Source organism: Nelumbo nucifera, chromosome 2, assembly GCF_055504915.1.
Source record: "Nelumbo nucifera cultivar China Antique chromosome 2, China Antique-T2T, whole genome shotgun sequence".
Taxonomy (NCBI): Eukaryota; Viridiplantae; Streptophyta; class Magnoliopsida; order Proteales; family Nelumbonaceae; genus Nelumbo; species Nelumbo nucifera.
Window position 1 is genome coordinate 59,362,305 of NC_142650.1, and position 25,724 is coordinate 59,388,028.

The following is a 25,724-nucleotide window of genomic DNA, read 5'->3' on the forward strand; positions in this document are numbered from 1 at the left end:
ACAGGGTAGAACAAGGGCCAGTGGTCATGGCAAAAACAAAAGGCCAATGCAGAATGGTGGGAGGTCTAGAGAGGGAAGAGTGGTATAGTAAGTTTGTGATACAAGCCAAGGAAAAGGTTAATGATTGGAGGAGGGTAGCTGACTTACTGGCAACCAGGTTGAAGCTGAAGAGTGTCTTCATAGTAACCCCCTTCGATAATTGTAAAGCCCTCCTAGATCAAGTAGAGAATGAATTGGAAATATCAGCTATCAATATTCAGGCTGATTTCGGATCATTCACAATCTTTAAAAGGAATCCAACATCCAACTCCAAGGCTTTATTTGTCGAAGATGGCGTGGTCGTGCGTGTAAAAGGCTTGCCATTTCATCTGTGGAAACAAGAAGTAGCAGAGTCTATAGCAGTATTGTGTGGAGGAATCTTGAAAGGAGCTTTCTGGGTGATCTTTATTCAGTAGCAATCCTGCTAAGTGGTGTGAAGCCAGAAGACATTCCACGAGAAGTAGAGGTACGAACAGAGGGGAGTTTTGTCTCTGTGTGGCTAGCATCCTCCATTGAAGCAGGGCTGTGGAAGGAGGCTCGTATGGTAGGAGGGGAGAAGGAAGAAGAAGACGCATTACGTTGACTTGTGAAATTGGCTAATTCAAATGGGAAGGAATGTTTCACTAGAAAGGGCCAACAAATTATGGGAAGCCAAAAAACTTTGGGGCAGATGGAAGGTCAAACCTGTAGAAAGCAAGAAAAGGCTATGACAAATGGCAGATCTTTTGCGCAGGTGGTGTCAGGGGAAATAGACAAAAATATACCAGTGTCTAAAGGGAGAGGGCTGAACCAGCAACCTCAGATAGGGAGGGTTGTTGGTTCGACCATTAAAACAGGGGGACGTGATTTGTTAAGAGGTCACGTGGGAGGAAAAGACTTAGAAAATGGGCCCAGTCGAGTGGATCCCTTTTCTGGTGGGCCGGAGAAGGCAACTCAAGTAAAGGTTTTAAAGATGGGTTCTTATATTACAAGTTTTGAGCCCAAGGCCCATTACAAGACAGATGGGCCAAGGGACCCTTTAAGTAAGCACGTGATTGGGAGGAGGGATGAGCTGATAGACGAGATTAAGCGTCTATCTTCTTCTACCCCGAATCCCTCCTTTCGGTCGAACAGATCAGGCGCAAAATCTCAAGACTCTCAGTCTCGAGGCTCTCTGCAGTGGGTCCCATCCAATCTGAAGTGGAAAGGCTAATCTCAGACATTGAGGGAGATTTGGAATTTAGTGGTAGAGGGGATAGGAGGAAGGGCCTAAATTGAGGAGATTATGGCCTTTTCATGGGTTTTTTGCTATTTTGTCTCGATGAAAATTATTAGCTGGAATGTAAGAGGGCTAGGGAGTGCAAGAAAGAGAAAGGTGATCAATGACCTTCCCCGAAGGGAAAATCCCGATGTTTTGCTGTTACAAGAATCCAAAATGATGGAATTAGATGGGAGATGGGCGAGGAGTTTTTGGAGGTCTAGAGGTTTAGGTTGGAGCTCGTCTCCTTCTTGGGGAGCCTTGGAGGGGATCGTAACACTGTGGAGGGAGGATGTGGTGGAAGTAGTGGAAGAATTGATAGGCAGATTCTCAGTTTCCATTAAGTGTAAAAATGTAGAGGATGGGTGTGTATGGGTCTTAGCCACTGTTTATGGCCCTAATTCCTATACAGAGAAGAATGAGATGTGAGAGGAACTATTAGCAATCAAGGGGCTATGGGATGGCCCTTGGTGCCTGGGCGGGGATTTTAATGTCATTAGATTCTCTGATGAAAGTAGTAATCCCCAACAGGTAATTACAATAAGCATGAGGAAATTTAATGGTTTTATTGAAGAATGTGAATTGAAGGAAATACCTCTGCTGCAAGCCAATTACACTTGGTCCAACCTTCAGGAAACCCCTTTGTGTTCGAAGTTGGACAGGTTCTTATTTAACCGCTTGGGAGAATAGTTTGGAAAACTTGGTTGCTAGAGCGTTACCCAGGGTCACCTCCGATCACTGTCCTATCCAGATAAGTACTGAGTTTTTTCCTACAGGACCCAAACCTTTTTGATTCAAAAATATGTGGCTTACCCATTCAGATTTTGTGAAAAAAGTGAAGGAATGGTGGGGTAAGGAGGAGAGGGGGGGGGGTAACTTGGAAGGGGATCAAGTTTCATAAGAGATTAAAAAGGTTGAGAGCCAAAATAAAAGAGTGGAATACAGTTCATTTAGGTAGAATTGAGGAGCAACAATTGTGCCTAATCTTTCGAATAGAAAACTTGGATGTAAAGGAATCTCAAAATGGGTTGATCGAGGAGGACAGAGTGTTAAGGAGACAGTTGAAAACAGATTTGGAAGAGGTGTTACTGAGGGAAGAAATCAGTTGGAGACAAAAATCTAGACACAAGTGGATTAAGGAAGGCGATGGGAACACTAGATTTTTCCATGATTTGGCAAATGGGAGACGAAGAAAGAATCTTGTGACCAAGCTAGAGATAGGAGAGGAGGTGATTGCCAACCAGGATGACATAGCCAGAAAATTTGTGGACCACTTCAAATCGATTTATAGAAGACCTTTGAGTGAGAGAGCAGTCGTGGAAGGGGTGGAATGGCCAAGAATTGATGACGGAGTGGCAAGGTGGTTGGAAAGGGATTTGGAGGAAGAAGAGATTAAGAAAGCTGTTTTTCTAATGGATAGATCCAAGGCTCCCGGTCCAGATGGCTTTACAATGGGTTTTTATTAAGACTGTTGGGAGGTGTTGAAGGAGTATTTAGTTGAAGTCTTTAAGGAATTTGCAAACAATCACATTATAAGCCTTGGGATTAATGCCACCTTTTTGGCCTTGATACCTAAGAAGAATGATGCCAACCACCCAAAAGATTATAGGCCTATTAGTTTGGTGACAAACATCTATAAAATTCTGGCTAATGTGCTCTCATTGAGGATCAAAGCAGTCCTCCCTTCTATCATTAGTGAAACCCAGGGGGCTTTCATTCAAGTGCGACAAATAACAGATCAGATTATAATTCCGAATGAGTGTGTGGAGGAAATGAAAAGGTCTAGGAAGGGCGGTTTCATTTGTAAATTGGATCTTGAAAGGCTTATGATTTGGTGGACAAGGAGTTTCTATTAGAGGTTATGTGAAACTGGGGATTGGGGGACAAGTGGTGTAGTTGGATTTTTGGGTGTATCAGTACTTTTCACTACTCTATTCTGGTAAATGGTATGGTGAGGGACTTTTTCCAGCTTGTAGGGGTGTCAGGCAAGGGGATCCACTCTCACCCTTCCTTCTTACCTTAGTAGCTGATGTGATTAGTAGGAACATTACTAAGGCTGACAATGAAGATGCCATTAGGGGTTGGAGAATAGGGAGACACCAAGTCCCCGTCACCCACCTTCAGTTTGCAAATGACCTAATGATCTTTTGTGAAGGAGGTTTTAGCGAAAAGGTAGCAAACCTAAAGGAGCTAATCAAAGGGTTTGAAAGTATTTCTAATTTGAGAATAAATTTGGAAAAGAGTTGCATAGCGGGTATATAAATTTGGAGGTAGGGGAGGTCGAGGTTTTTGCGGAGTGTCTTGAGTGTTCCACCTCTGCTTGGCCTATGCCATACTTAGGGCTTCCTTTAGGGGCAAATCCTAGGGAGAGTAGATTTTGGACCCCGGTGATAGAAAAGTTTGAGAAGAGATTAGCCTCATGGAAGAGGAATTATGTCTCTTTAGGAGGGAGAATTACCCTAATAAGAGCTACCTTGGGTAATTTACCTACCTATTTTTTGTTTGTATTTAGGATACCAGTTAGGGAAGCTAGGAAACTGGAGAAGTTAATGAGAGATTTCTTATGGGAGCCAAGACAAGAAAAAAATGAACACTTGGTTAATTGGGAAATTGTGTGCAGAAGTAAAGAAGAGGGGGGTTTGGGACTTGGGAGGGTAACTAGAAAAAATCAAGCTCTGTTAGGGAAATGGTTGTGGCGATGGCCATTGGAAAGAGAGAGATTGTGGCATGAGGTGGTGGGAAGCTTTCATTGGAGGTCAGAGAATAGATGGGATGCTGGTGTATCAAGGCAAGCTAACCTAGCAGCACTTTGGAAGGCCTTTCACAACACCCTTCCTTAATTCTTCAATTTTATCAGGTATGAAGTTTGTTCTGGCAACACTGTTCATTTTTGGGAGGATATTTGGGTGGGAGACACACCTTTAAAGGATCTGTTCCCTTCGCTTTTTTCTGTTTCTTTGTACAAAAAAAAGGTGGTCTCAAAATTTGTCTCACCTTTGGGAACACCCTTAGATCCTACTTGGGATTTTGGGTTTCGTAGAGGACTTAGGGATGATGAAATTGAATCTCTTTCTGTCTTTCTTGGTTGTCTTAATCAGGTTTGTTTGGATCATTCCAAGCCAGATAAGAGGGTATGGAATCCTAGACCCAGTGGAACCTTCACTTGTGCTTCTTTTTTCAAGTCCATATCTCAACTTTCTACTCACCAACCCTTTCCGTCAAAAGAAATTTGGTGTAGTCCAATTCCTCAAAAAATTATGGCGTTTTGTTGGGAAGTATTCCATGGGAAAGTAAACACTCTAGATAACCTACAAAAGAGAAGACATTTTCTCTGTATTTCTCCTAATTGGTGCATCCTCTGTAGAGTTCACGGTGAGGATTGTTACCACTTATTAATATTTTGTCCCTTTTCTATAGGCCTTTGGGCTTTGCTACTTTCGTTGTTTGGGAGCAGTTGGAGTCTACCAGCAGAAGTTCACATGCTCTTCAATCATTCTACTTTTTATTGGTCTACAAAAATAGGTAGAATTATGTGGAGATGTGCTCGTGCTGCCTTGGTTTGGACTCTTTGGGAATATAGGAATGTTAGAATTTTTCAAGAAAAGGAAAGTAGTAGTCAGGAATTGAAAGATTGCGTGTTAAATAGGGCAATACCTTGGCTGAAGACCTTGGAAATCTTTCATCAATTCTCCTTTAATGACGTTTGGAGAAATTGGTCAGCAGTAGCGAGGTGTTCATCCCTAAAGGACAAATCAATTACAAGCTGATCTCCTCCATCCGTAGGTTCACTGAAGTTGAACTTTGATAGAAGTCGCATGGGTAATTCATGATTATCCGAAATGGGGGGGGGGTGCTTTGAGAAATGAGAAGGGAGAGATTTTGTTGCTCTACTCAGGTCCCTTGGGAATTGGGGACTCCATCAGGGCAGAACTTTTACCTGTTGTACAAGCGATGCAATTTGCAAACCAGCTGGGGGTACAACACCTAACAATCGAGGGTGATTCCAAAGTGGTGGTGGGTTGGTTGAAAAATCCTGTAGAGGCTATGTAGTGTTACAAGAATGAAATGAAGAAATTTAGTTGGTTGACAAGGAATATGTTGGTCACTGTACAGTGGGTGGGGAGATCAACAAATACTTTATCAGATGTGTTAGCTAAGCAAGGGGTAAATAGGGAAGAATTGTTTTGGGCTTAGTTGTGATTCTTGCTTTTCTTTCCTACTCCGTTTTGGTTTGTTCACTCATTGAAGCTTCGAGAACCCCTTATTTGGTAATGTTGTTCATTCTTTCATCCTAATGAAATATCTTCTTAAAAAGCAATTAAAATTATAAAATCATTATTTTTATGTGAAAATTAAGAATTTCATAACCTAACATGGATTTGTTTGGGCTTGCCTCGAGGGGCATGGCATGGGGGTTCGGGGGCAGAGCCCCTAGCCCAACTGCTAGACTCAAAAAAAAGGAAAAATGCGTCAAATTTTCAAAAGGCGCATGCCTGGGCTGGGGCGCACTAGGCACACGCGTAGGCGTACGCTGCTCCTTTTGAAAGGGCTGCACCTAGGACCTAGGTGAGGTGCCTACCCTAAAATGCGCCTAGATGCGCCTTTTAAATCACTGAGGAATACACATTTCTTCGGCTTAGGGTCCAACTTCAAGTGGTGAGGTCCAAGAAGTCTGAACAGAGTAGTTTATCCAAGAACACGAGAGGGTACCCGGTTATTCAAGAAGACTGTTGTAAGGACTGCATCACCCTAAAATCAAACTAGAAGGGAAGATCTCACCATCATATTTCTTGCTACTTCCACAACCCTCACACTCTAAACTGGACAATTTAACAAACTCAAACAACTTTGGAAACAAAAAAACGCAAAGAAGCAAAAGACAAATGCCCTAACCGATTATGCCAAAAGCATAATCTAACTCATTGCTTTGACTCATTACCCTTGTCGCTGACATGATAATTCTGATGACTGGGAAGCACATCAAGAAGATAGATTCCATTCACCTTACAATCACTCCAAATCGTCCTCTTTGATTCCAGATCCTGCAAATCACAATGACCAGGAGAAAAAATTACTAAACAATTCAAATTCTTTGTCAAACTACTAACGGATAAAAGGTTAGTGCTTAGTTTAGGAACATGGAGTACAAAAGGTAGGGTAATGGTATCGGTTATCTTGACAGACCCCTTTCTAGCAATGGGAACATGGAATCCATCAGCTGTGGAAACTTTATCTCTACTAGAGTATAGGTGGTATGAGGAGTAGATGGTGGAAATACTGGTCATATGCTCTGAGGCTCTTGAGTCTATAATCCAGGGAAGTCCCCCTTTACCTGTAGTGGAGGCATAATTTGTAGTGGCATGTGAACTACTTTTGTGTGTAAAGGACGTAGAATGACTACCTCTTGGGCTACCTGCACCTTGTTGTCCACCTAATAATGAGCTAGAACTGGCCATATCTCTCTGACTTAGAAACTATCCATATCTCTCCAACTCGGCCCTAACTACAACTACTGCAACAGACTTTAGAGAAGTAGTTGTAGGTGGTCCTCCCAAAACAAGATTTTTAGTCAATTCCCTACATCATATTGAATAAGGTTAAGAAAAAAATGATATACCTCTATATTGCTTTCCAAGAGAGGCTAAAGTTTCATTGGAGGCTACATTTACATCCCAACCACTGATTGCCCATGTATTTTTCAAATAACCCTATTCTTGAGCCTTTCTCTTTCTAAGAGGAATCTCCTTAGCTACTTCACTAAAAGACTCATAATCATTTCTAACTGCCCACCAATTTTAATAGGGATGCGGAAAGTGGATAGAAAGCAAACTAGAAGATTTGCCAAAGTGGCCTTGATCAAAGTTACCCCCCCTCCCCAAATCGAGATATAATTTTTTTTTTCCAAAATGCCAGCTTTGTCTAAGTTTTCTAGGTACCAACTTCTGTAATTGTAAAACCATTTTTGCATAGATTAAGAATTTCAGACCCAAACATTGAACTTATTTGGGCTTGCCTCAAGGGTCCTTGGTATAAAGATGGCTAATAAAATTAGAAATGAAAGGTGTTTAGCATTTTTTTTGATAAGTGACGAAAGATGTTTAACATTACATTAGCTATTTTAAATAATACGATTGGGAAAGAAATAAAGAGATAATTGTTGGGTGCTTGAATATATTTTATATGTAATGTTTGATTTTATTTTTGCATTCGCACTTCGAATTTGTTTTATATGTTATGTTTATGTATTTGAATTTGAGCTAATCAGCTTTTTAAATATTTGCTTTAAAATCAAAATTTGCATTTTTAATTAATATTATTTTTATTACTTTCTTGATTTATTTTATTTATTTTTGGTTTCTTTTAGAAAATTTGCTCCTTGATTCAACAAGGCATGTGCCTTGGGCACAAAAAATCCCTTGCGCTTTTTTCTTTGCATCTTACACTTTAAAACATTGGGTTCTAGAAACTAGAAGATCGAGAATCGTCTCCTGATGATGACCCTAGGTAACTCAATGGTCATTTCTTCAATAAGAAGCCTGGGAAGTTTGAGTATCTCAATGATCCTTCTATCCAGGTAACTTAAGGTTGGCTTTCAAATTTGAGATGTTTTCACAACACTTAAATCAATACTTAGAGGTTTTTTGCCATTTCTTCACCCTTTGCTCCCTTAATAAGGTCAATGTTTTAAAAAGCAGAGGTGTGAGGTAAGGCATTTTACTATCCTAAGGTGTCATGTGTAAGCCTCTTGAACATGAATTTTTAATTAATAAATAATTGGAAATATAATAAATAAAATAAGTAAAAATGTAGTAAACCCAAAACTTATCAAAAAAAAGTAAATCCAAAAAATGAAGAATTATGAGAAATTAAAATATTTCATACTTGCAATTTCTATTAATTAAAATTGTCATGTTTGAGTGTAAAACTGAACTATCATTATCTATCATCTGCTATATCAGTACATTACTTGCAAAGTTGCATATCACAATTTTTTTGATCAAATTGCATATCATAATTTTTTTTTATCAAAGCTGCATATCACAATTTTAGAATTAACAATTCACATAAATTGCATATCATAACCTGTGTTATCAGGCCTGTATTTAATTAAATAAATAAAAAGAAGCTTCTAATATAAGCCTAGAAGGGGAAGAGATGGAGAAGAAGAAGCCAACAAAATAAGGGTTCATAGTCTCTATCGAATGAGAGAACTGCAGCCTTGTATGTTTAATTCATAATGAAAAGTAAAATTACAATACTACCCCTTTATACAATTGTTTGAGAATAGAGATAAAAGAACACTGATTTAAAGAAGAGAAAAGACTAAAATAACCCTAGAACAAAGCTGTATTTTAACACTCCCCCTCAAGTTGGAGCATATATATCATTACAACTCCAACTTGTTACAAATGTATTTCATTTGATTACCACTCAAGCCTTGGTAAATAAATCAGCTAGTTGATCTTCAGACTTCACGTATGGGGTAATGATTTCTCCATTGACCACCTTTTCTCTAATAAAGTGACAATCCACCTCTATGCGTTTGGTCCTCTCATGATACATTGGAATGGAAGAGATATGAATGGCTGCCTGGTTGTCACAAAAGAACTTCATGGGGGTTGTGATTGATATTCCCATCTCTTGTAATAATTGTCTCAACCACACCAACTCACATGTAGTGTGGGCCATGGCTCTGTACTCAGCCTCAGCACTACTCTTGGCCACTACATTTTGCTTCTTGCTTTTCCAAGTAATCAAATTCCCTACCAAAAATGTGCAGTAATCAGTTGTTGATTTCTTGTAAGTAACCGACCCTGCCCAATCAACATCTGTGTATCATTCCAAAGAAAGTTCTCTCTCTTTTTTATACAACAACCCTTTACCTAGAGCACCCTTCAAATAGCGTAGAACTCTAACAATACCTTCCCAATGGATTGTCCTTGTGTTTTGCATGAATTGGCTCAATAATCCAACATTGAAGGAAATATCTGGTCTTGTAATGGTTAAATAAACCAGTTTTCCAACTACTCTCCTGTACCATCCAGGATCAGCTAGGGGCTCCCTCTCACTATCAGACATCTTCACATTCAGATCTATAGGGGTATCCACTGGCTTTGCCCCTAAAAGACTAGTTTCTTTCAACAAGTCAAACACATACTTCTTTTGTGAGAGAGAGATTCCCCACTTTGACCTTACTACTTCTACGCCTGGAAAATATTTCAAGTGCCCTAAGTCCTTAGTTTGGAACAAGTTTTATAAGAACCATTTGAGCTTTTCAATGCCATGCTCATCAGTTCCTGTGAGAATGATGTCGTTAACATAGACTGAGAACACAATCTTCCTAGAGATAGTATCTCTACTGAACACTGAATGATCAACCCATTGTGTCATCCCAAACTGTTGTACTACACTACTGAATCTCCCAAACCAGCCCCTCGGAGATTGCTTTAACCCATAAATTGCTATCTTCAACCGACACACCTTATCTTCCTCCCCTGAGCTACGTACCCTGGAGGTTGCTCCATATACACCCCCTCCTCTAGGTCACCATGAAGAAATGCATTTTTAATATCCAACTGGAACAACAACCAATCAAAGTGTGCAGCTAGGTAAATAAGCATCCGGATTGAACCCATTTTAGGTACAAGTGAAAAAGTATCAATATAATCAACACCATAGGTCTGTGTATACCCTTTGGCTACTAAGCGTGCTTTGTATCTCTCCACACTACCATCGACAAGATGCTTAACAGTGTAAACCCACCGACAACCAACTGCTTTCTTTCTTGAAGGCAGAGAAGTGAGGTCCCACGTATGATTACATTGAAGAGCATGAAATTCTTCATCCATCGCCCTTTTCCATTCCGGAGAGAGAAGAACATCTTGAAGAGATCTAAGAGCGAATACAAATGATAGAAGGGATACAAAATTTCGATAGGATGGAGATAATTGGGCAAATGAAACATAACAGGATATAGGATGTTCAGTACAAGTATGCTTACCTTTGCGAAGCGCAATGGGAAGATCGAAATGAGATGGATTCGTCGATGGAGGAGCGGCTATTAGCTGAGGTGGAGCTGGAGAAGGCTGAAACACAATACCACGAGGGCCGTGAGCATACACTTGATGGATCGGTGGTCACATGGACCCTTGAACAATAGGAGCAGACATAGACACCTCTTCCATTGATAAGGGAAGAGAAGGTGGGGATAGAGTATCAAGAGAAGTAGGTTCAATTGAGGAAAAAAAGGAACATTTTCAAAGGTCACATCAGGAATAACAAAGGAGCGCCGAAGGAAAGGATTGTAGCACTATCCTTTCTGGGTCCGAGAGTACCCTAAAAAGACACATTTAAGAGCACAAGCGTCCAATTTATCCAACGCCTGCCCCAAGTGATGAACAAAACAAACACAACCAAAGACACTCAGAGGCAAAGGGAACAGAGTTTGAGAAGGAAAGACAATAGAAAAAGGAGAGGAGCCACAACACGGAAGATAGCATATGATTAATGAGAAAGTAAGAAGTAAGAACAACATCACTCCAGTATTTTTTTTTTGAAATTGACATTTGAATCAAAAGTGTCCGAGCAGTGTCAAGTAAATGTCTATTCTTCCGCTCAGCTACTCCATTTTGTTGTGGAGTGGAGGAGCAAGATGGTTGACGTATTATGCCATGAGATTCAAAGAACATATGAAATGGGCGTTGGAAATATTCTTTTGCATTGTCAGATCAAAAGAATTTTATGGAGATACCAAATTGATTCTTAATTTCAACATAAAAGGAGAGAAATATATCAAACACCTCTGTACGAGATTTCATTAAATAGATCCAAGTCATTCTTGAAAAATCATCAACAAAGGAAATATAATATTTAAAACCATTGTAAGATTCAGTTGGACAAGGACCCCAAACATCTGAATGAACAAGTTCAAAAAAAACTCGGGAATCTAGTAGGTTCCCTTGGAACAAAAGAGACACGATGATGTTTACTAAGCTGACAAACTTCACACCGTAACTCACGAACAGACACAACCTTTGGAACAAGACTCGAGAGCTGGAAGAGAAGGGTGACCCATTCGATAGTGCCACTGCAACGGTGTAAAGAGGAATGAAGAGCTATTTGTGATCCACCACCATCAAGATAATACAATCCTCCAGCTTCATGCCCGTCACCGATAGTCTTCCTCATCTTGTGATCCTGAAAAGTGCAATAGGATGGAAAGAATGAGATGGAGCAATTCAAAGATTTTGAAAACTTACCAATATACATAAGACTAAAATGAAATTTAGGAACATATAGGACCGACGATAAAGTAAAACCAAAATGTAAAGAAACATCACCGGTATCGGAAACACGGGAGGTAGATAGGAAGTACCATCAGCCAGAGTAACCGACTGGGCGGTAGAGGGAGGGGATAAAGATGCAAATTGGCCTAAGGACCCATTCATGTGATTTGAGGCCCCAAAATCAATAATCCATGGTTTAAAAGAAGAAACAAGACATGTTGTAATTGACTTTGCTCGACTTGCAGTATTATCGGAAGAAGAAGAAGACATACAAAGTTTTTCATACCCTTCTCGGGTGATGGAAACCATTTCCTTCTCCTTCCCAGTACATAAAGTAGTGGAGTCTTCTCCCGTAGTACCACTATCTCCTTCTACAGTAGCATGATTGGCCTAAGTAGAAGGTGGGCCATGCAGATCATAACAGTAGTTCACAGTATGTCCTTCCCATCCACAATAGCTGCATTCATTGATCATTCCTCGACCAGCAACACTAACACCATGACTTCTAAAATTCCCATCTCTACCACCATTGCGACCTCTTCTTACACCAAGGTTACTTCCTCTGGGATAGCTACTTCTACCACGTGAGCCACCTCTACCACCTCTGGTTGCGGCTAAGGCCAACTTCTCTAATATTGGAGAGCTATCTGTATGTGGACTCATAACCCTTCTTACTCTGGAGAAGACTTCTGATATTGTAGGTATGTCACTGCTACCTAAAATCTAGGCACACATTGGTTCAAATTCAGACCTCAATCTGGAAAGAAAATGTGCCACATCTAATTGATCTCTCTGTTGTTTTTGCGCTTTGAGTTCAATCGAAAGAGGCTGATACAAATCCAACTCATTCCGCAAACTCTTCAAGCAAGCATAGTACTCTTCCACACTCCTATCACCTTGCTGTAGTTGAAAATACTCTTGATACAATAGATAGATTCTAGTTACATTGTCTTGTCTACAATACAACTGCTTAGCATGTTCCCAAATTTCTTTCGTATTATCAAAGAACATCAAGTTCACACTGATCTGAGGTTCCATACTGTTTCAAAGATGTTATAATCTGTGCATTCTCCTGGATCCAATCATTATACCCTGCAGCTCCTGGGTCTGGTTTGTTTTCTTTAATATATTTTAACTTTCCTCTCGCCGTCAAATTTACCTCCACCGACTTTGCCCATGGTATGTAGTTGGTACCATTAAGTTTAACCGATGTCATTTGTACAGCCATGAAATCAGGTTGTACTATCACACTTGTTTTGTATTCACTACCAGAAGCTGCCATCAGTTATTTTTGCACTACTCTCCCAAGATGAAGACCTTCCCGACTCAACAACAGCACTCAACTGACTTATCTAATGGTTCTGAAACTTCAACAGCATAGCCGCAACTCCTAAACCTGGAACATCAGCAAAGGAACTCCTTCTACGAGTCAACTAACCTCACAGTTCACAGAGAACTACCCACCAAACACGTCACCCACATACATCAACCAACCAAACTTCACATTCACAGTCCCTCTTCGAGCTGCCGAGTAGAGAGGATCTAAAACACCATCAAACAATCAACCAACAAAGCAACTTGAGGCATAGAAGCCTGCTAACCTTCTGGGCGATCAGTCCTTTTTGGTTCTTCCCTTTCCTTTCTTCTCGTATTAGTAGAAAACTTCAGCTGAACCAGTTCCAGGCGTCCTTCACTGATGCAGTCAAGAAAACCAACCAACCTGGCTCTGATACCATGTTATCAGGCCTGTATTTAATTAAATAAATAAAAAGAAGCTTCTGATATGAGCCTAGAAGGGGAAGAGATGGAGAAGAAGAAGTCGAATAGAACAGGGGTTCACAGTCTCTATCGAACGAGAGAACTGCTGCCCTGTATGTTTAATTCATAATGAAAAGTAAAATTACAATACTACCCCTGTATACATATGTTTGAGAATAGAGACAAAAAAACACTGATTTAAAGAAGAGAAAAGACTAAAGTAACCCTAGAACAAATCTGTATTTTAACAACCTGAAACATTTGTTTCATACCTCGTTCTTATCCCCTGCAAGAAAAAGAGGAAGAATCTACGAAGGTGTCTTAGAGCTGTGACGCTATGATGTGTGTGTGGGAAGAATGGAATGACTGCACCTTCAATGATAAGGAACGAGATCCTCCTGATTGGTCCCCTTCTGTTCTAGAGGTGCTCAAACTCAACTTTAATGGTTGCGGCCTAAGAAGCCCGGGGCCCTCAGGGGTGGGGGGAGTTGTTAGAGACCATGTGGGCAGTATCTTTCTAAGCTTTTCAGGTCCGGTGGGACAAGGAAATTCTTCAAGAGCTGAACTTTTGGCCTTGGTTCTGGGTTTGAAGTTGTTAGTTAGGCAGGATTTATGGAATGTGGAAGTTGAGGGTGACTATCAAGTGGTTTTTTGTTGGATGACAAGGCAAGACCAAATTCCTTGGAAATTCAGACCTTTAGTCAGAATGGCTCAAGCTCTAGTTGCTGATTTGAATGCCTCATTCAAATGGGTGTCTATGAGTGCCAACATGTTCGCTGATTCTCTAGCTAAGGCTGGAGTGGGGAAATCTTGTTTAGATTGGGGATGCCCAAGATGTTATGGACACACCGCCCGGCAGCGCACTGCGGCGCAGTCATAGGCAGCAGCACGCACAGCAGGCCGCACAGCAGCAGGCACCGCCCGGCAGCGCGCAGCATGCACCGCCTGGCAGCACGCAGCACGCACCACCCGGCAGCGCGCAGCACGCACCGCCCGGCAGCGCGCAGCACGTACCGCACGGCAGCAGCACGCACCTCACGGCAGCAGCACTGCGAGACGCGCGCACCGCCCGGCAGCAGCAGTAGGGCGGGGCCCACACGACAGCTCATCAGAGTGGGTCCACACATCTTACCACATCAGCTCTGCTCACCAACTCGCTGCCGGCTTCACCATTCCTTATCCCTTATGTCTTATCCCTCATCCCTTATCCTTATCTTATCTTATCTTCTTAAGTAAGAGTTGTGTTACCATTAGGAGTAGGTAATTAGGAGTTTGAGTTTGAGTTGGATTACCCTAGCCTAGCCGAATGCAACAAGGAATTTCCTTCTGTAATCTCCTATTTAAGGTGCTACGAGTTGAAGTAAAGACATTCAGTTTTCCAGTCAAGAGAAGAGTTAGGAGAGTTCGGGTGGTCTCTTGGACAAATCACCCATTCGGTTTTCCACAATAGGTTCTGCACGCAAGGGAAGGCGCAAGGGAAAGCAGAGCTTTCTCCCCGTGGACCGACCCGTGACGAGATCCTACGCGTGGGCCCATAACACAAGACTGGCTGCTAATTTGTAATATGTAATCAGTTGCTGTCTTTTGTTTTCTTGTCTTTTATTTTTGCTCTGTTGTTATTTGTGGGTGGCCTCTTGGGAGGTCCAGCAATGCACGCTTTTTTGGTTGTATACTTTGTGTGCAGCTTGGTGTTGAATGATTTTTTTTTTCCGCTCTGTTGCTTATCAAAAAAAAAAAAAAGATAAGGAACAGGGCTTAAGAACAGTAATTGATAATATCTTCATCAAAGTGGCACACTGAGCAAAAACTCTTGAATTGTTTGCAGACTACACAATGGGTAGCATTATTAGAAAGTGAAGACAAGTGGCTGGATCTGCCCCTAACAGGTCAATAGTGCAAGTGGAATGGAAACTACCACAGCTGGCTCAACTCAAGCTGAATTTTGATGGTTGCAACTTAGGCAACCTGGATCCATCAGGTAGGGGGGGGGTGATCAGGAATCACCCGGGGTATATTATGGCTATATATTCAGGTCCCATTGGAATTGGGGACTCAGTCAAGGCAGAACTAAAGACTACGTTAGCAGGGATGAAAAGGGATAAGCTGATGAGGTATAGCCATCTGGGAGTTGAAAGAGATTCTGAAGTCATAACAGGGTGGTTGGAAAGTAATGAGGAGGGACCTTAAAGGTATAGATATGAAATCAGGGAAGTCAAGGAATTAATAAGGGAATCGAGGGCAACCATACAGTAGACACCTAGGACTGCTAATAGCCTAGCAGATGGGATGGCAAAACTGGGGGTGTCAAGGAATTGGATGGTTAGTCAAGGTTGACCATTCTTTCACTTTTATGTACTTGATGTTTCTCAATTTAATAAAATTTATTCTTTGTTTCTGATCAAAAAAAGGTATAGCATTTTCATAAACAAATGTGTTATCTCAATTAAAATAAATGTAAAGCATTGAAATCAATCAAAGCAATGGTGGCCCCTCTTCTTTTATAATATTTTATTATAAAAACTGGCTTAAAAGGTAAGAGTATAAAGGTGCCAACTGGCCCACTTGATAAGGTCTCTGGCTGGTTGTAGCATGACAGATGGGATTGATTCCTGTCTTCACCAGGGTTGAGGGGGTTATGGGTTTGGGGGATAGACTACCCCCCATTGTGTAGTCCCATGGAACCAGAAAAGGATTAGAGTTTATGAGGTTTAGAGCTACTGTACCTAGCGCAACAAAGGCATATGAGGTGCATGCCCTTTCTAAACACCTCTATACTAGAGGTGTATGCCTCAAGTGCATATTGTATACCCCTGCATATTTCATTAGTGCCTCACATGACGGTGCACCTCCAAGCATACACCACCATTGCTTTTTAGAACACTGAAACTGTATTTGGGAGGGGGTTTTTCCTCTCTAAACGGGCTTTCTAATAAGCACATTTGAATAAGTGCTTATAAGAGAAGCACATTTTTAGCATTTGGTGGCAATGGGGCCCTTTCTTTAAAATGTGCTTCTCATAGACATAAAAATCTAGAAGCCTTTGTATTTTGGCCTTTTCAAATGGGCCTTTTGATCCAAAAAAGCCCGTTTGCAGATGTTTACCAAGCTTTTTGTGAGTGCTTTTGGCTTCTTGAATGCAGTAAGCCCAAAAATTGCTTATTAGAAGACCAAACATAGCCTGAATAGGATAATGTCTTTTGCAAAGTGTAGGCATGTCACTACCACCTTATCTCTGCTAACTCTCAACCCTTTGGTTAAGATTAAGCTAAACATAGCCTGTCCATATATTCCTCCTCTTGCAAATCATCATTGAGGAATGCATTTTTAACATTAAGCTAAAATAGGGGCCATGAATAGGTGGATGCTAGAGATAGTGGATTCGAATTGAGCTCATCTTAAAAACCGGTGCAAAGGTCTCTAGATAATCAATGCCATAGGTCTGTGTATACCCTTTTGCAACCAACCTTGCCTTGTACCTCTCTATACTGCCATCAACCCTGTACTTCACAGTGAACACCCATCTACATCCGATTGTCTCATTGTTTGGAGGAAGATCAAATATCTCCCAAGTCTGGTTTTTAACCAAGGTTTCCATCTCTTCTTGCATAGCTATTTTCTACTCAAGTTTGGAGAGAGCCTCATTCACATTCCTATGTATAGACACACAATCTAGGGAAGAAAGGACATCTCGGTAGGAGGATGATAAGGTTTTATAGGAAAGATGGTGTGAGATGCAATAGGTAGTACACTTTCTCTTTCCTTTGCGAAGTGCAATGGGAAGATCAAGGTCCGTGGGATCGGATGCAACAATAGTGTTAGGTATAGGAACATTATCATCAGAAAAAATAATAAGCTCAGGCTCAAGGGGAATACCTAGAACTGTGTTTGTCGAATTTGGAGTCTCAGAAGGACTGATGGAGAGTGGTGCGGGTTCTACTAGTTGAGCATGTATGGAGTCAACCCTCTTCTAGTGACGTTGATAATACTGAGTGGCTACTCGTAGTGGATCAGGTAACGGAATTGACGAAGGTGCTGATGGTAAAATTGGTGGCACAAAAGAAATAGGAAAAGGAACAGACTGTGAGTTCTCCCCAAGACTCTCCCCCTAAGGAGAACCACCAGAGAAAAAGAATGTAGACTAAAAAAAGGTAACATCCATAGTGACAAATCTACTCCCCTACACAGGATCATAACAACAATACCCCTTTTGGTTTTGAGCATATCCAAGGAAAACACGTTTCTTGGCCTTAGGATCCAATTTCTTGCGATGGGGGTCTAAGAATGTGAACAAAGGAAACACACCCAAAAACCCTCAAAGGTATATGAAACATCTCTCCATCCGGAAAAAGAAGATTAAATGACACCTTAAACCCTAAAGTACATGAAGGGACATGGTTAATCAAATGTATAGTTGTGAGAACTACATCCCCCTAGAAATGAATAGGAACTGAAGCATTGTCCATATGACTTCTTGCCACCTCCACAATGTGTCTATTTTCCTTCTCTGCTACTCCATTTTGTTGTGGCATATATGTACAACTACTTTGATGAATTACACCATGCTCCAAAAAGTATGTGACCAAATCCTTTTCAAAGTATTCTTTGGCATTATCTAATCTGAAGACCTTAGTTCTCACTCCAAATTGTGTGAGAACTATCTAGTGAAACTGTCATACCAAATTAGGTACCTCATCACAAGATCTCATCAAATGTGTCCAAGAATACCATGTGTAATCATCCACAAACAAGAGGATATAATGGTAGCCACCCATAGAAGGAATATGATATGGTCCCCATACATCAACGTGAACAACATCAAAAGCAAAAGCACTTACAATGCTTTCCCAACTAACAAATCTCACACTCCAAAGTAGATAATTGGACAAACTCAAACAACTTTGGAAACAAAAACTTTAATAAACTGAAAGAAAGATGACCCAACCGATTATTCCAAAGCATAATTTGACTCACTGACTCTGATCCACTACTACTGCTGCTACTAACATGATGGCTCTGATGTCTCGGTATCTTGTCCAAAAAGTAGACTCCATTCACCTCATAACCACTCCCAATTGTCTTCTTTGATTCCAGATCCTGCAAAACACAATTACCAAGAAGGAAGGTCACTGAACAATTCAAAATTTTTGTCAAAGAACTAACAGAAAGAATGCTAGTATTAAGTCTTGGGACATGTAAGACAGAAGATAAAGTAATATCATTGGTCACTCTAACTGTCCCTTTACTAGCAATGGGAATATGTGAACCATCTGCTGTAGAGACTCTGTCTCTACTAGAGCACAACTAGTAAGAATTGAAAAGGGTAGGTATATTAGTCATGTGCTCAGATGCTCTTGAGTTTATAATCCAGGGAGGTTCGTCCTTACCTGAAGTGGATGCATAATTTGTAGTTGCATATGAACTACCTGTATGAGCAAAAGAGGTGGTGTGGTTGGCTCCTACACTCTACTGTCCACCTGAAGATCTAGAACTGGCTGTATCCTTCTTACTCATCAGTCGTCCAAATTTCTCCAATTCGGTTCTGACTACTGCTACTGTAATGGTCTCCCAATCAGCTTGGGTAAGGGGTCCTGAAGAGTCTCCTATAATTGCCACATTTACATTTCCCTTCTTGTTCTTGACCTGAGCTGGTGTTAGGTGTGGATAATCACACACCAAGTCTTCTTACAATAAGTGTATTTGGTATGCTTAGTCTTCTTACAATAATCACACACCAAGTCCTTCTTGTCCTCCCTCCTAGTCTCATTGCTTCTCCTGTCTCCATTTGGCTTAGGTCTGGTTGTACTAACCATAGCAGATTGATCAATGCCAAGCTGTCTCAACATGACATTCCTCATACTCTCCTCTCTAGAAACAAAGGCATAGGTTTGAGAAAGAGTCACACTCTCTCTAGAAAGGATATGTTGCCTAGCAATGTCGAATTTAGGGTTTAGCCCAGTCAAGAACTCAAAAATCCTATTCTTCTCTACCAACTTCTGATAGGTTGCTGCATCATTTACACTTTCCCAAACCACAATTTTTAAGTGATCTATCTTCGGCCAAAGGGTTTTCAGCATGGAGAAATACATGGCAAGAGGTTTATCTCCCTATTTTATATTAATCACTTGATTCCTTCACTAATAGGCTTTGGCTACATTCTGCTTCTGAGAATAGGTTTCAATTACTCCATCCCAAATCTCCCTTTTTAGTATTAGCCCATAGAAATTTTTTGCCAATATGGGTAACATAGAATTACATAGCCAGGTCATCACCATGTAATTCTCCTATACCCATTGGGAAGAATCTGTAGTAGGTTTCTTTTCCTCCCCAGTGTTGTACCCTAGTTTTCCATGAGCACCAATGGCCATCTTCGCTAATTATGCCCATTCTAAATAATTTGTTCCATCTAATTTAACCGTGGAAATAATTCCGAACCCAAACATATCACTCATACCTCCAACACCTAGACCCATGTTACCAGTGGACTTTTGTTCAACACTCCAACCCTCCATCTCGGCTTCAAATGGTTCAAAACCAGCATAACACTAGGTAGAAAACTTCTGAGATCATATTGATCTCACTCAAGGGCGACTGACCTTTCCGGAAGGAGAAAACCCTATTCGGAGAAAAAAAACCCTTTCTCCCACTGTCTCCTACTGGAGAGAAGAGTGAATCAATCACTGTAGAAGGCTTAAAACTGTCCAGAAACCTAATTGCCCACTCTAAAAACTTAGAGAAGTCCAACAAGGTCCAAGCGCCCAAGATCAGACCAAGAATGAAGAATCCAACTTACCTAGGATTCTTCCCTGCACTCTAGTTCTTCCTGATTTTGATGCCAAAACCTAGATCACCTTCTTGATGACTGAAATCCACCAAAAAGTCCAAGAACTGGGCGGTCTGAAGTAGATTGATCAGCCCTTTTATCTCTTCATGCAATCGGCTGATCTAGGGTTGCATGGGAGAATTCCAAGAAACCCTAGCCTTACTCTAATACCAAGTAGAAATCTGCTGAATTAAAAAAATCTGTAAAAGAAAAGATATTTTCTTGAAGAAGAGAAGAGAGAGAAGAAGAGGAAGAGATTTGAGAAAGAAAAAGAGAGCTTAATTCTAGCCGCCCCCTTCACTAGTATTTATAGTAAAAATATAAAGTGGAGTACAATGACTAATATGCCCTTATAGGGTGGCAAGCATCTAAAAACACAATATGCCCTCCAAATTGGAAGTCAATTGGGGAAAAAGCTGTGTAGCCGGAATCAACATTGAAGGGGGGGGGGGGGTGGGAGGATATTCAAGCCATGGCAAATCTGTTAGGTTGTGAAGTGAAAAATTGGCCCCTGGAATACTTAGGAATGCCCTTGGGTGGGAATCTGAATGCTGAAAACTTCTGGAAACCGGTGGTAGAGAGGTTCATGAAGAAGTTGGCAATGTGGAAGATAAATTATATTTCCTTGGGGGGAAGAATCACCTTGAAGAAAAGGAAGATAATTTAGTGAAATGGGAGCAAGTTTGTTACCCTAAGGACCAGGGTGGATTAGGTATAGGGAACCTAATAAAGAGAAACAAGGCCCTCCTAGGTAAATAGCTATGGAGATTCCTTTGTGAGGAAGAAAGGTTGTGGCACAAGGTTATTAAAAGCTTACATGGTGATGCAGGTAACGGCTGGGATGCAAAATTAGCCCCCAATGCAGCTCCATCCTCTCCTTGGAAGGCAATCTTTGAGGTATATCCAACTTTTCTTCAATTTATCAGGTTTGATGTTGGTTGTGGCAACAAAGTTTTATTCTAGGAAGACCTTTGGGTTGGGGATGTGCCTCTTATGTTCAATTTCCCAGACCTCTACTCTTTATCAAACTATAAAAACAAACCTGTTGCTAGGTTTGGTGTGCTTTCAAAATCAGGGATCTCTTGGGGTTTTGGCTTTAGAAGAGGATTGAGGGAAAATGAGTGAGTCTCTAGTGCTGTTGATTTCAACACTTGAGACGGTCTACTTGGACCAATCTATAGCTGATTGTAGAGTGTGGTCCCCAACTTCTGATGGTTTATTTTCCTGTGCATCTTTCTTTGGTTTGCTCATTCATATTAACCCTATGGGGGTGAACTTCCCAGTGAGAGAAATTTGGACTAAACCGATCCCTCCAAAAGTACAAGCTTTCTGTTGGGAAGTGTTCCTAGGGAAGGTAAACACTTGTGATGTGCTAAGAAAAGGAGGCCAAACAATTGCCTCTCTCCTCATGTGTGTGTCCTTTGTTTGGGATGTGGTGAAACTCTAATCCACTTACTATTATCCTGCTCTTTTGCTTCTGGTATTTGGAATGTTGTTTGTTCTCTCTTTGTTTTTTCTCTCTTTGGGTGTAGGTGGAATCCTCCATCAAACTTGCAGAGCCTATTTTCCCCTTCCTTTTTCAGGTGGCACATGAAAAGGGGGAGGACTATGTGGAGAGGTTTGTGGGCTGCAGTATGCTGGACATTATGGGAAGAAAGAAATACTAGGATCTTCTTAGAAAATGAGAGAGGGGGTGAAGAATTGAGGGCTGTGATCCACATAAGGGCAGTACAGTGGCTGAAATCACTAGAACTATTTACAGATTACACAGTGGAAGACATGTTGAGAAAGTGGGGCGAGATTGCAAACTGCACTCAGGTCAAACCAATAATAAGGGTGTCCTGGACTCCCCCACCTGCTGGCTTCTTAAAGTTAAATTTCGATGGGAGTTGTAGGGGGAATCCGGGATAATCAGGGATTGGAGTGTTTTTAGGGATGAGAGTGGGGTCATTTATGCCCTGTTCTCAGGCCCAATTGGTGTGGGGGATTCCCTTAGAGCTGAGATCTTGGCAGTTATGGAAGGAGTTTAGAAAGCCAAGGAGATGAATGTCAGGAAACTCATAATTGAAGGGGACTCGGAGGTGGTGATAGGGTGGCTGATTAAAGATGACTGCGGTTTATGGAACTACAGAACTGAGAAGAGGAAATTCAGGTGGCTGGTGTGGGAGATGGAAATCAGGATGAGTTGGGTTAAGAGATCAGCTAACTCTTTAGCTGATGGATTAGATAAACAAGGGATAGAAAGGGAAGCAATGTTTTGGGCTAAGTTGTAACTTAATTGTTTCCTTTTGTTTCTTGTTCTCTTTTTCTCTCTTTTGGAGGATTTAAGTTGTATTCGGAAGATAAGAGTTCTTGTCTTGCTGTAAATATTTTGATATTTCAAAGATTTGAATGAATCTGTTATTGATAAAAAAAATGTCTTCCTCGGCTCTGTCTCCTTTGGAGATATTTTCTTCTAAAAAAATCCTCGCATTCCTTTCAGCCTGTAAAATCCAAATAATGTTAAAAGCATGATAAGCTTATGGAGGGTCACCTTACTCATATGCCTTGCTATTTTGCACATGGCTTTATAATTTTTTTTATATTCTTTATTTTTGTATATTATAATAATTAAAAAGACACTATTACACTAAAATATTCATTTTGTGGGTTTGTATACTTACTTTTCTTGCTTTGACCCTTTATATTCCACTCTGATAAGGCCTCCCTAACAGTACTATATTTAAAACACCAACCGATATGGATCAAATTGCAAAAATGAGTCCAAATAAATGAACCGAAAGGGTAGTTTTAGAAGCTAGGTTACATTATTGTTTTTTTTTTTTGGCTTTCCACTCAAATATAATGTTAAATCCCAACCCCTGGGAGACAAGAGAAAAAAAGGAAGGCAAAACCTTACTTTTAATGGACGTGTAACATAAAAGTTCCTTATACTCTTACTACTTCCCTTGTGTTACTAGCTAGCTTCTAGAGGCTATATTCTTCATGGTACAATCCTCTACACTACCTCTGGGTGTCCTGAACAAATTTGTTGTGATTTGGGTTTTTGTGTTCTTTTGACAGGGTTTGACCCCCTATGAGAAGAAGAAATATGTTTGGAAGATGCTCTACATATATATGCTGGGATATGATGTAGACTTTGGTCATATGGAGGTTGTTTCTTTAATATCTGCACCTAAGTATGCAGAAAAGCAGGTAGATTTATTTTTTTTGATAAGCAGGTGGAAATATGATTACTCTTGCATTAGTCTTAGCCATGCTAATAGTTTTTGTTTTAAATTGTTTACATGTTTATCTTGCTGCTTAACATGATTGATATTCATGGATAACAACATCAGCCAGAATATGTCATGCCTTGAGCTAATAAATATTTCTTTCTATAAACGTGAGTGATACAATATAGTAGGTTGAAAATTATGACCAGGAAACTAGACTAAAATGCCCAAGGACTTAGGATTAGATCCAAAAATTGATATTGATGTTGTTTAAGTTTCAATCTGGTTTCTGTGGTTTTCCCTTCACCTTCTTTACTTGTTCATTCCTTTTCTTTAAATGGAAATTTTCCTTATTATTATAATAAGATAAAAAATGACTTCACCATAAGACCCGGAGACAAGAACATCAAAAGGATAACATAAAGGTCTAGTACAAGTGCCTCCTAACGTTAGGGTATTCTGTTGGGAAATGTTATTTTAAGAGGATCAATACTTGTGACACGATTCAAAGAAGAATGCTGAACTGGTGTCATGCAAGTGAAGAGTCCGACTTTTCATTTACTAATCTCCTATTCATTTGTGTTTATTGTTTCGGAGTGGTTCTTTTCTCTCTTTTGATGCAGGTAGACACTCTCTTAAGATGGTGGCCTCTTCAACTCAGATTTCTTGTGCTTCCAAGGTGGAGAATTATGTTGAGATCTACAAGAGCAGGAATCCAATGTACCATTTGGGAAGACAGAAATGCTAAACTATTTATGGAGCATGTCAGGATGCCAGGACCAAGGAGGCAATAATTGAATGCAGAGCTGTGAAGGTAGCTAATTGGAGCAAGACAATGGATGACTTGAGGCATTCTCAGTTGATGACATCATATGAGGTTGGAGAGTGGCAGCAGCTTCATTGACAATCAGATCTACAATCCAAGATAGATTCAACCAGAACAGCAACAAGATTAAACTGAGCTTTGATGAGAGATCTATTTAGTAACCTAGGACCATCTGGAATGGGGGAGTGTTGAGAGACACAAATGGTGTCATGTTGGAACCGTACTCAGGCCCAATTGGATATTAATGATTCATTACGATTAGAGATATCAGCAGTATTACAAAGTCTGAGGGTAGCCAAGCAACTCAACTTCAAGAAGATTGAGATAGAAGGGGAATCCAAGACTGTAGTATATGTTGGAAGAACAGCAACAGTCGACTGGGGACAATTCTCTGGGTCTATCATCATCTCATTCAAACCAGCCCATCTGTTCTCAGCCTCTCGTGGCAGCTTCTACTTCCAGGGTTCTTCTCCATTCATCCTCTGACACGACAAATGACCAAAAAGCTCCATCAAATCTGTTTTGGAAGACTTGGGGGGCGGAGAACTCAACAACTCCAGGGAAACCAAATCCTTGTTACAACAGAGAAGCATGTGATGTTTCAGAAGATGAAACTGATTGGGAAGACCTAAGAGATATCGAGGAGGAAGTTGATCAACCCTCAAGTGTTGGAAGTCTTAACTCAATGAAGGGTTTCAATCTGGCAGACTTTGATTTTCTTGGAACTGAACTCCTATTTGAAGAAAACTCCAGTACTAAAGCTCTGGAACTAAAGGAAGTAGGGGTGGAAGATTCTACTGTGGATGGTGGGGGATCTACAGAAGAACCTTAGAGAGTAGAGGATGAAGGAACATTTCAAACACAATCGTAGGGTGTTCGTGATGGGGATTTGGACTCTCACAACGAGCCAAACTTAGATTCACCTAGGAACAAAACACTTTATTTGTATAGGATGTTGAAAAGGAGCTCTCCCCTTCATTGTCTGTCTTTGGGTTGATCCTCACCTTTAGGGATTCTCTTCCACCCTTTTTTCCTCCTTCCCCCACTTTGTCTTCTCTTGCTTTGATTACCCTTACCCCTGCTCTTTGTGCTAAAACTTCCTCTCGTGGCTTGGTAGATCCAATCCTGGAAGCTACGCATGATGTGGACAATGACCTGGGTGTGACTGAGAAAGGAAAGGAGCAGGGGAAGTTGTTTTGGAGGAGATAATGGATCTAATCCTAGGAAACTTAGCCACTCTATTTGAAATGGAGGAGATTTTTGAGAAGAGATCGGAGGGGTAGGATACCACTATAGATCCAGTAGAGAATGGAGGAAAAATTGTTATGACTTTTGAAGGAGAAGGAAAAACCAGTGATTCACCAAACAAGGAGGGGCAGGAACCAGAGGACTTGGGAAACGTGTGTGCTAAGATGAAAGTGTATCAAAGGAAGGATGTGGATGAAGACAAGAACAGCAGGAAAATAAGCGAAGGGGAGAAATTAGTGTGTGGAGTAATCTATGACAAGGTTGAAAACCGTAAAAGGGAGAAGGAGAGAGGGGA

General features: G+C 40.8%; 1 protein-coding gene across 2 annotated transcripts in view; it reads left to right on the forward strand.

The window, feature by feature from the left end:
* The window catches only part of LOC104612519 (AP-2 complex subunit alpha-1-like), a 163,641-nt gene that overhangs the window by 18,365 nt on the left and 119,552 nt on the right, over positions 1-25,724 (forward strand). Inside the window, exon 2 of one of the 2 annotated variants that reach the window (XM_010279956.3) lies at positions 23,204-23,335. The exons of the other annotated variant lie outside the window; for it this stretch is intronic. Coding sequence (XP_010278258.1) covers positions 23,204-23,335 — 132 coding nt within the window. The remainder of the gene's footprint in view (positions 1-23,203; positions 23,336-25,724) is intronic. 2 annotated transcript variants of the gene reach the window in all.